Genomic DNA, 12404 nt, shown 5'->3' with positions numbered 1-12404 from the left:
AGTACTCATTCTTCCTTCTACATTACTTGTCAAGTAAAGTAATTTCTAAAAGAAAGCTGTATCTTAGATTGCCAGTACACAAGAACAACAGCCAATAATTTTCCCCTCAACAGTGAGAAAATGTTTTCCACAGCCAGGGAGCTCTAACAACAAAATATATATTAACTGCACTTTACACACACATAGAGAGAAAAAAAAAAACCACCACAAAAAACTCCCAATACTATAGAACAAGCATAACAGTTCAACCAAAACACATCGTGTCATGGTTCAACCCTAGCCGGTGACTAAGCCCCACCCCACACATGCACTTCCTCATTCCCCCCACAGTGGGATGGGGGAGAGGATCAGAAGAGTAAAAGTGGAAAACTCATGGGTTGAAATAAAGACAGTTTAATAGGGAAAGCAAAAGCCACGCATGCAAGCAAAGCAAAACAAGGAATTAATTCACTACTTCCCATGGGCAGGCAGGTGTTCAGCCATCCCCAGGAAAGCAGGGCTCCATCACATGTAACAGTTACTTGGGAAGACAAACACCATAATGCCGGATGTCCCCCCCTTCCTTCTTCTTCCCCTAGTTTATATATGTCATATGGTATGGAATACCTCTTTGGCTAGTTCAGGTCAGCTATCCTGGCTGTGTCCCCTCCCAATTTCCTGTGACCCTCAAGCCCTCTGGCTGGCAGGGCCCAACGAAACTGAACAGTCCTTGACTTAGTATAAACATTACCCGGCAACAACTAATAACCTGTGTCCTATCAACATTGTTCTCACACCAAATCCAAAGCACAGCACTGTACTAGCTACTAAGAAAACTAAATCTATCCCAGCTGAAACCAGGACACTATCCACCCCTTATCCATACCATTTATGTCATGCCACACTTTCCAATACAACCTCATTAACCACCATCACCCTTCCCATCCTTTGATATAATACACTGATATCATTCCCCTAGTCTATGCACCACCCTTGTAAATATGTCTATAAAATGTCCACACAATTTCCATTGAGTTCATTTAGTCCATGAACACAATCTCTTATGGTGGTCACTCAGGAGATGAGAGGTTGTGTGTTGTATGGGGTTATCGGGCATCAAAGCCAGCTCAGGTCAGGTCACTGCTGCACTTGCACTGCTTCTTGTAAGGCTTGTCCTCCAATGGTTCAGGTGGTTTCTGCTATAGTCATTCCTATAACATGAAACTCAAATCATGGGTTACAACAATTTAAAGGTATATCCATTACAATCTCTATCCCTGGACCCTTTGGACCAGCCCATAGGGTTTAACATTGCAATGAACTCCTCCCCTTGCCCCTGCTCTGGCTTGGACTTATCCACAGACTGCTGTCCCTTAGGGTTGTACCTGCTCCAAGTGGAGCCTCAGCTACGAGCCACAGTCTCTCCAGGGTTATCCCTGCTGCGGCACAGATTCATCCACAGCCACAGTCATTTTGAGGTGCACCCGTTCCAACAGGGCCTTATCCATTGGCCATGACCATAGACCTGCTCTAGCGTGGCCTTACACACAGACACAGTCCCTTCAAAAGTAAATCAGCTCTATCATGGCCTTATCCCTGGCCACAATCCCTCCAGGGCTGTACCTGCTCTGTCGTGGGCTTATACATGGTCACACACTTTGAGGTGCTCCAACATGATCTCATGCATAGCCACTGATTCTTCAAGGCGTACCTATTGCAGCACAGACTTGTCCTTGGGCCACAATTCCTTCAGAGGCATACCTGCTGCGGCATGGACATAACCATGGCCACAGACACTCCAAGATATACCTGCTCAGGCATGGACTTAGTCACGGCCACAGGGGCTTTGGGGTGTCCTGCTCCCACGTGGACTCATCCACAGGTCACAGTCCCTTTGACTGGAGTTCACACTGGAGTTCCAGCCTGTCCGGTACAGCAGCACAGAAACAGCAGCCATGCCCTGGCCATCTGCCAGTCCAGGTGCATCACCATTGCTGTTATCAGAATGTTCCTGGGCATGGCACAGTGAGATGATAAGCAATACAGCAAGCAGCGAAGCAAGAATCAGCCACTAATGAGCACTAGACTCTAATATACAGTAAGGCAAGAGAGCCCCATGGCAAGCACAGAAACCTGCCCCTAAATAGCTAAATAGCAGTAACAGCTACAAATTCAAACTAGCACATTCCAATCAAAACTGTTGTTATCTTGAACCCTTCACGCCCCACACTGGGCGCCAAAAAGGACTCATGGTTTAACCCCGGCTGGTGACTAAGCCCCACACAGCTGCTCACTCACTCCCCCCACAGGGGGATGGGGGAGAGGATCAGAAAAGTAAAAGTGAGAAAACTTGTGGGTTGAGATAAAGACAGTTTAATAAGGAAAGCAAAAGCCACACACGCAAGCAAAGCAAAGCAAGGAATTCATTCAGCACTTCCCATGGGCAGGCAGGTGTTCAGCCATCTCCAGGAAAGCAGGGCTCCATCACAGGTAACAGTTACTTGGGAAGACAAACACCATAACGCTGAACATCCCTGCCTTCCTCCTTCCCCCAGCTTACATATACTGAGCATGACGTCATATGGTATGGAATACCTCTTTGGCTAGTTTGGGTCACCTGTCCTGGCTGTGTTCCCTCCCAATTTCCCATGCCTTCCAGCCTTCTCACTGAGAAACTGAAAAGTCCTTGACTTAGTATAAACATTACCCAGCAACAACTAAAACCATCAGTATCCTATCAACATTGTTCTCACACCAAATCCAAAACACAGCACTGCACCAGCTACTAAGAAGAAAATTAACTCTATCCCAGCCGAAACCAGGACACATCTAAAGAAAAAAGCAACAGAAAAATAAAAGCAGGAGGAAAGTAGCACCTTGACATCAGCATGTTCACATGAAGGGAGATTCACTACAATTTTTTTAAGACACACCCTGACGTTTTGCATTCTTATTTGAAGAGGAGGGAGCTTAATCAGAGCACCCCTGCATGGTTTTGCTGCATCATCCTTCTCTCCTCTCTTCCGAGTAAGACATTCCAAATCACCTCCTAAAGAGTCACACTGAAAACATTCCTAATCCTTCCCCAGTCAGGCTTCTGACCAGCATGTCGTTTGGGATGGTCGCTGCCAGTAACTATTGCCAGATGACCACCTTGCTGAGGGATAGGATAGGTTGTCCAGACTCAGATCTGTGGCTCCCCCCTACATCTTGCATCTCATTCAGCTTTTCAACCCTATGTTTAGCTGACATCATTCTATCTGCACTTCTGATATAAAGCAGATACCATATAAGAAGACCTGATGAGTGGGTTTCAAGTGCAAGAATCCTGAGGAAAAAAAAGATTTAAAATCTTTTTCTTAGACAACATAGGTTAAAAGATTATATGTACATGTGGGTTTCATTTTGCAAAGGTAACATTGAGGGTGAAGAAAAGGGGTTATAAGCAGCATGAAAAGAAGAGCAAAAGCTTTTTTTAAAAAAAACTAACTCATATTTTCAAAGGGTTTGTATGTTCACAGTCACGCTTATTAGCACTGTGATAAAGCATTATTCTTTACTTCCAGTGACAAAGTAATCATTCTTTTTAACACTATATAAATAAAACTTCTGACATAAAATTTCAGTCTCCCCAGCTGTCCCAAAACACAACCCCCACATAAAGCGGGAAGAATACAAGAAAAGAAGCAGGCAATATGTTTTAAGTAATTTTACTCTGGAATGAAATATCCCACAGCACAAACAACACATTTTTGAGTGTCTGTGATGCTACTTTAAGATAGGCATGAAAACATGTGTGTTGTAGCATCATTTCCAATACTGAAAAATAATGCAGACATAGAAGGGAAGTGTTGGGACATGGACTGAGGTAAAAAAAATATAGCTATCTATTCAACTACAAAGGGCAATTGAAGAGATTTTAATATTGAATTAAAGTCACAGTTAAATATGCTTGTGTCATTGCTTTTAGACACAGGACAGCTACATTTTGCAGCATATCATTGCATTTCACTGAATTGAGGCTGTACTGTACACCAAGTTATCATTATCATGTCTGTTACCAGTCATTTTAACTGAGACAGGATTACCAGACATATCCTCACCATAAAAACTATAAGATGTTAGGCCTGAATTGCCTTTCAACTGCATACAAGCAAATCCAGGGCATTTTCAGTAGTGTTTGTACACTGGTACCAACAGAAAAATCAAGACAGAGGAAGAGATGATGGTATATGTGTGTGCATCTCCAGCTGTGTGTGTGCATGTGTGTGTGTCTTCTTCTGTGCATTTGTGTATGTGTATACATATGCATCTGAGCATCTCCTGTGGTGTGCACATGCATTTCTCCCTGTGTGTGAACATGCATCAGTATCGACCAATGTGCATGTGTGCACACAAGTATTTCTCTCTGTGTCTATGTGTATACACTCATGACTGTCTCCCTGTATGTTTATGTGTGCCTCTCTCTCTGTACATAATTTCCCTGTCTTCCTGTCTGCGTGTATCAGTCTCCCTGTGTCTGTGTGTACCTCCTTCTGCATGTGCATCTCCCTGCGTACATGTGCATGTGTCTCAATGTGTGCATGCTCTGTGTGTGTACATCTCCCCCTCTGACTCTGTGCATCTCCCTCTGTGCCCATGTATATCAGTGTACTCTGTGTGTGCATGGGGGTGTAGGGATGTGTATCTCCCTCTTTATCTGTATGAATCTAAGTGTCTCTGTGTGTGTGCACACATCTGTCCCTCTGTGTGAGCATCTCCATCTGTGTGGGTGCATGCTAGTTTCTCCCTCTCTGTAGCATTGTGTGTCTCCATATACGGATGTCTTGTGTTAGCCTCTGTGAGTGTACATGCACAAGCGTCTCTGCATGTGTCAGGGCACGTTTCTCCCTTTGTATGTGCATGAGTGTCCTCCTCTAATGCACAAAAAATTGCTCAGTGGATATGGGGAGAGCAGTGGACATCATCTATCTCAAATTTAGCAAGGTGTTTGACATGGTCTCCCATCCCATCCTTGCTGGCAAGTTGGTAATATACAGACTAGATAGATGGACCACAAGATGGATAGAAAAGTAGCTAAACTGCTGAGCTGGAAATAGTCAAGACAGCTTGATGGGGTCCTGGATAACCTAATCTAAGACCCTGCTTTTAACAGAAGGTTAGACTAGACTTTTTTATGAGGGGGAGACACACATGCACATATGTGTGCAGAGAGAAACATTCGTGCATACATGCTCACTTGCTACAAACACACCTACAGAAGCCTGCCTTGTTATTCTTGACATCTCTTGCCAGTTTGAGTTCCAGCTGAGCTTTTGTCTTCCTAACTGCATCTCTACATGCCCAAGCAATATTTCTATATTCTTTGGGAGTTTTTCCCTTTTTCCATCTCTCATATGCTTCTTTTTTTGCATTTGAGCTCTCTCAGTAGCTCACTGTTTAACAAGGCTGGTTTCTTGTTATGTCTACTCCTTTTCCTGCTTAGGAAGATGGAATGCTCTTGTGCTTTGGAGGAGGCTGTCTCTGAAAATCTCCCAGGACTCCTGAGCCCCTTTACCCTCCAAAGCAGACTTCCATGGGATCCCTCATAACAGTTCCCTAAACAAGTTGAAATCAGGTCTTCTGAAGTCCAAGGTCTTTATTCTGCTACTTGTCTTCCTCATGCCCCTTAGGATCTCAAACTGTGATCTTTTGGTCACTGCAGCCAAGGTGGCCATTGACAGTCACATCTCCGAATAAGTCTTCCTTATTTGTAAGCAGTAGGTCCAGAAGAGCACCCACCACTCCTAGTTGGCACATCCAGCAATTGCATCAGGAAGTTGCCCTCAATGCATTCAAGAAATCTTAGAATGCTTGTTCACCACTGTGTTGCTTTCCCAACAAATACCAGGGTAGTTAAGTCCCCCATAATAACCAGGGCCTGCAGACCTGAGGCTTCTTTGAGCTGCCTGAAGTTGTTATTCTGTTTGTATCTCTCTGTGTGAACATGTCTCCTGTGTGCATGTGCAACTCTCCTTGTGTTTGTGCACACAAGTGTCTCCCTGTGCGAGCACATGAGCATTTCCCTCCATTTGTACATGTGCAGAAATGTCCTCCTCTGTGTGTGTGCACATGAGTGTCTGTGTGTGTGTCCCCAAATACCTAATTGGAGGATACAGAGCAGATGAAGTCAGTCTCTTCTTGGAGATGCACAGCAATAGGAAGACAGGCAATAGAAACAAGTTGGAACATGGGAAGTTCTAATTAGGAAAAAAATTTTTACCATGAAGGTGGTCAAATACTGGAACAGGTTTCCCAAAGAGGTTGCAGTATCTCCATCCTTGGAGGTGTTCAAGGCCCTGAGAAACCTGATTTAATTAGACTTGTTCTGAGCAGGAGGTTGGACTAGACTTCTGGAGGTCCTTTTCAACCTAGATTATTCTATGATTCCATGAGTGTGCATCTGTCTGTGCATGTGTGTCTCTGTGTCTATCTCTGTGGACAGTGCTTATAAAATATGTTTAGTTGTTACTGTTACTGTTTAGTTACTCCCAAAATTTGAGGAGGGTTTAATAATATAGTCTTGATCTTGATATTTTACCTTTTGGCAAAAATGGAAAACTTGTTTTCAAAAATATGACTAACAGGATTTTCAGCAACATCAAAAAAATTCAACTTCCTGATTCCACAAATAGGTGCACAACTCAATTCTCCAGTAGCAAAAATTTAAATGCACTAAATAGATTTTCACAGATCCAAAATGATCTTTTCCCAGTGTAGGGGGTGAGATAGGAATAATTTCTTCTCTCCCATCTACACACCACCTGATTTGGTTTGTAAAATATCTACACTTTCTTAACACTAGAAGATTAATCGCAGGTCATAATACACATACACTTTATATAGGCTTGAAATTATAACTAACAATGAACATTCATCTGCTATGAGGATCCAAACACATTGTAAAACTTAACCATTTAATTCTAGTACCCAAAGGAGCTTAAACTCTTTGAATAAACTGGTCCTAACTGTTTCAAGTGTCATAGTTGCAAACAAACTTTTCTGACTGCAACATCATCTCTAACAGAGATTGCTCAAAAACTGAATGTTTAGCTCAGGATCTGCATTAATGAAGACTTTTTAACAATCCCCCAAAGCACCATCCCTTTTCAGAGTAAAAACAAGAAAGTGAACTCCCCCTAATCCAATGGCAAGATCTTGGTACACAGTTACCAGGACTGTGATGAACTGAAAAACTGATAAAGGTTCTATTTCTTTACTGTATCTAAGAGTTTCCAAGTCACAGGCAATGTAAAACTTTTTCTTTCACAGTAATACATTAAGTTAATTTTATTATGAGTTTATCAGAAGTGCAGGAGAGCTAGGAGAGGATTTGGGATCAGACTTCAACCTGAGCTGTTCAACTACACCAAGAATGTCCAATTTCTAAACAGCAGAATTGAAATGAACTTTAGTCAAGTAAAACTTCCCTTCCTGAGATCACTTATATCTGGAGAAGATATTTTTTTCCCTGTTAAATATCATCTTTTGTGAAAGACCCACATAACTGGGGAGGAGAGATAGCTAATAAGAAGTGATCTCCAATACACATACACAGATATTTCTCCAATATATATATACCAATTTAAATGCAAAAATTAAAATTCTGTTTAAATTTTTAACATGATATTCCTTTAAAACATTTCCAACCACAAATTCCAAGGGAAAGTGGTGAACCCTGTTGAGTATAAAATATATCTTAGAGTAAGATTTCTAACAGTGTAAACAACCACGATACAGACTCTCATAAGTTATCTAAGTAATTCCCCAAGACATAATCACAGTTACAAATATATTCTAGGAAAGGATTAATTAGTCTATTTTTCCACGCTTCAGTCCCAAAGAATGATCCTTCATTGTTTGCTGTGCTCCCTGCACCAATGCATAATTACTGACTTCATATATATAAAACTGATGTTATAGATATGGTTATTATATGTAGTTATATAGTTATAGAAATAGGGGTTTATTATATTTTTATATATAATAGTTCTTCTTGCCATATGCAAACAATGGTGAAAAAACATCTAAGACCCCAATCCTGAAAGCACAGTTGTGTTTAAAATTTAATCATGTGGGAAATCCCAATGCAGTCTAGAAAAGAACTCCCATGTTTAACAATAAACACATAAACTTAAGTGTTAGGGCCTCAGTCTTGAAAACATCATAGCTCCAAAATAAAAGTGAATTGAGTGGTCAAAAGCTGTTCCTCAGAGGGATATCATCATGTAACCATTTTTAACAGGAAATGGACCTGACACTTAAAAAGTCAGGTGTCAAATGGCCAATATACAGAGATTATTAGGAAGAAAAATAGGGTTTCCATAAGATTTTTCCCAAAATTTTGGAGTTACTAACATATACAAGAATTTAAGAAGCCATATCAGTCATAATAATAGTTTCAAAAGACATTTACAGTAAAGGAAAAAAGTAGTCAACCAGCTAGGGGCTGCTTTGGATTTGTATGTGCATGTAATTTTGGAACTGAATGCCACTCCTGAAGGACTGCAAGAATCCCCACAAAATAAATATTCTAAAAATCAAACACTTGATGCTTACAAAAGTGTCAGTTCACTTTCCAATACCAATAAAGCCAAAGGACAATAAGAAAGCAAGCAGCCAGCTACTCATTAAAGAAATTAAGTAAGAGTACATCACCCATACACTTATGCTATCTACTACATTTATCAACAGATTAGTTGTATTAGGGGGCTGTTTCTTTACCAAAGAGATCAGAGCTAACCATAGACAATCACTGAATCTCACATAATATTTTGGAGGATCAGCTAAACAGAATAACTACAATCAAAGTTACACAGCCCTGATATTATTCAGAATACAATAAAAGTTTATGTGACAGTACAGACATATTTAAAGGCACAGTAAAAAAACAGTAATCTCAAATTAAAAAAAACCCAACATTATACCAACAGGCTAGGAAATACAAAGACAGCACAAATACTATATTAACAATGATTATACTAAGAACAAATGTGCCCTCTCAAATTTAATTACAGCATTTCTTCTCCAACAGCATAATTTATAATGGCACATCTGATGCTAATAAATATATATATATATATATATGAAAGGTCTCAAAGGATGGAATCATTTTAAATGCTTCTATCCTAACAACCAACTCGGGCTCTGTGGCAAGACCCATGCATCCCTTTGAGCCACATGGAGCAAGAGAGTTCAGAAACTTTCTCCAGCAGTATAGTCCACTCAACGATTCCAATAACAGAAATACAGGGAGAAAATAGGCAGAGAAGGAAAGGACTTCTCAACACAGATCTGAGGACTCCACAAACCCTCGGTCTTGTTGAGTCTGTTTCTCCTTACCCCCGATACACTGCAGTTTCAGCTGTTCACCAGGGGGTACAAAACTAGAACAAGAGCCCCAAAAAGTTAATTTGCTTTGGTATAACTCTAGCAGAGTTTTAGTCCCTTTTCCAGGAGCCCCAACGTCTCCACCGTGTGCGCTGCTGCTCTCATATCACCCCGGGGACTCAGCACCGTTCAGGTCGCGAGGCGACCAGTCAAGAAGGTTACAGAGACCACCCCAAAGGAGATGGAGGGCGATACCACGACTCTGGTGTCTCCCCTATCCCTGCATGTTTTACCGCCTGGCGTCCAGACACCCGTCGTGTCTCCCGTGGGGACACATACCCGGCGGGACAGGCATAACTCCACTGAAGTGTTGAGGAGGGTGTCAACTTCTGGGACCTTTGTGGGAGAAGATGAACAAAGGGGTTGTCGGGAGGGGTGGGGTTGGGTGTATAGCCTTCCCTGCCTCACACGCACCGCTTACCTGACACAGGGGTGTCCGGGGCGGCGATGAGTCTGCCTCTGCCCTGGCTCTGAGTTCCTTGCTCCGGGAGGCTCGGCCTGTGTAGGGTTGGCGGCGGCTGGCGGAGAGTGGGGGGAGGCAGCTGCTGGATATGAGCGGCGCCACCGTTCATGGCGAAGCTGAGGAAGCTGGAGTGGATTCGGGGGGGCTCCAGGAGGAGGAAGGGAGCTGGGGGGGAGGTGACGGCTGCGGCAGTGATGGGGGAGGGGGAGGAGGAGAAGAAGAACGCGGGAGGCGACAGCGCAGGAGAAGGGGGGGAGGGAAACGGCGGAAGGAGCCACCAATCTGCTAGTGAGCCCAGCTTCCCTATCCGCTTCTCCCACCTGGCGAAGGGGATCCGATCGATCTTCAACGCCGTCCTCCCCGGACTTTGCGGATTCCCGGTCGTGGTTCCGCAGGCAGGCGGAAGGAAAGAGGCGGGAGGCGGGCTGCACAGCGCAAGGTTGCGAGTTGGCGGCGATCGGCATCACTTCCCTCCGCCCGCCCCCAAGCAGTTGGCAGCAGACGGGGTCCCAATCCCCCAGACAGCGCACGAGGGGTGGCGGGCGCGGCAGCAAACTTCCTTTCGGTCTCCTCCCCTGCGAAGTAGCAGCGGTAGGGCAAGGGGGCTGTCACAGCTCGTTGTCCCCCCTGTACGGGCTCAGGGGCACTGGGCGGGGGCTGAGCCTGCTAGTTCGGCAGGGGAGGCGATTAGCTGTGCCTCACTACTCAAAGGGCTAGGGCTCAGTGCAAGAGAGAAAACACAGGCAGCATAGAAGGCTATTATACCTCTCCCTTCCCCGCCTCCGCCCTGGAAACAATAACAGCACTACGCCAGAGGAGCGAAAGAAGAATATCCGAATCAGTGAAGTCCGTCCCCTCCCCACCCTTCCGTCTCGGGGACTTCCTCTACCGTTTTGCCCCCCCTCGTATAAAACGACGAGGTCCACTTCTCAATCCCGGCCCTGACCGGAAGAGGGGGGTGATTCCCCGCGGGTGCCTATTCGTGTATTAGATATCTATATCTCTCTCTCTCTCTCTCTGTCTGTCTGTCTCTCTTTCTCTCTCTCTCTGTGTCTCTCTGTGTCTGTGTGTGTGCGCGTGCGTGTCTGTGTGTGTGTGTGCGCGCCCCTTCCTCTCTCTCTATGCTGGGAAGAGGCAAGTCCTCTATCCCCTGCTGCTATCGGCCTCACCAGCCCAGCATAAATTATACATGGTGAGAAAGAAGAATGCTCAGCTCTCAGCCAGCCCTGCATCTTCCTGCTTCCATACCAGTTCTGTCCACTATGGTCCCAAGGCAGCAGAGGGGATCAGTGCCTTTCTGGAATACCGGCTCCTGCACGGGATAGAACGTGACAACCAGGGGAGGGCCTCATCCCCACCAAACACACAAACTTTCATTCCCTTGTTTTGTTCTCCCCTCTCCTTCCTTTCTCCACTTCTTTTCCTTCCATCCCACTCCCATTGCCAGCATTCAGCTGCACCAGCAGGTCTCAGCCCAACCACCTTGGATATCCCTTGGCCATACTGGAAGGGGCAAAATGTCCTGCATCATATGCCACTTGAGATGCTAGGGCACATCCCTCTCCCAGGTCTTGCTCCCTTCTTTCTTTTCCCAGACTCTACTTGCCCCCACCCCCAGCGGTGGCAGTGACAGATGTCTCAACAGTCAAGGGCCTGGGCACTAAGCTCAGGCAGAGCTCTGCTCATCTTTATCTTTTTTCCCTTCTCCTTTAAAAAGTTTATGACCAAAGCATACAAGCAATGGAGAGAGGACAGCCCCACATGGATTGCCACACAAACACACAGAAAGCAGAAAGCCACTGGCTAGCAGTACTGCCTGTACTGCTCGGTATGTACTGGAGCATCTCACATTGTTGTCGATTTGTTAAAGAGTTGAGATCAATTGATTTTATTGGTTTGATTATCTGATTTTATAGAGTTATTTTATAGAATAGAAATATAGGAAGATAAAAATATATGTTGAAGAAAGTTATGATTATTTAGTAAAAGTAGTTGTGAGACCCTTTATACATTTTGTATTAAGGCCAGAAGAATGGGTTGGAATCATTGTTGAAGCTTAAGTAATAATTTAGGGTTTGAAAGGTTTCTTTGTATCTAACTAGTCTTCTGTATATAGAAAGTATATTGAGATGTCAGAATGTAGGATTAATGGGAACTGGGGAGAGTCGACTGGAACAGCTTGTAGTTACCTGCCAAGAAACCGTGAACTTTAGTAAAAGGTAATTCCGGCAGGGGGAGATCGCGACCACCGACTCATATACCACCTACCCAAATTGTACCCCAGACCCATTTCTGGACCTTTCTAAGCTTTATTGCACAGAATCGGATATGGGAGGAGAATATGTTAATGATTTTTGGGAAATGTTATGATTATGCATGAATAATTAATGAATATGTATGAATAAGTTCTATATATGGAATCTGTTTTTGGGACCTGGTGTGCGTTGATCGTGAGAAGACTCACTCACGCACCCGGCCGTCAATAAAGAAGTGTCTTCTTATCTACATCACATTGGTGTCGATAAGTTCTTCA

At 43.9% G+C, this 12404-nt stretch overlaps 1 protein-coding gene across 1 annotated transcript in view; it reads right to left on the bottom strand.

Moving 5' to 3' along the window:
* LOC121080459 (E3 ubiquitin-protein ligase RNF38-like) overlaps positions 1-10927 on the bottom strand; it is a 170297-nt gene extending 159370 nt beyond the window's left edge. Inside the window, exons 1-2 of the mRNA XM_040578468.1 lie at positions 10192-10927; positions 9830-9926 (exon numbers count right to left, since the gene is read on the bottom strand). Coding sequence (XP_040434402.1) covers positions 9830-9926; positions 10192-10335 — 241 coding nt within the window. The 5' untranslated portion in view covers positions 10336-10927. The remainder of the gene's footprint in view (positions 1-9829; positions 9927-10191) is intronic.
* Between the last annotated feature and the right edge of the window lie 1477 nt (positions 10928-12404).

The sequence above is a fragment of the Falco naumanni genome, chromosome W, assembly GCF_017639655.2.
Source record: "Falco naumanni isolate bFalNau1 chromosome W, bFalNau1.pat, whole genome shotgun sequence".
NCBI lineage: Eukaryota > Metazoa > Chordata > Aves > Falconiformes > Falconidae > Falco > Falco naumanni.
This window is presented reverse-complemented; position numbering and strand designations above follow the sequence as displayed.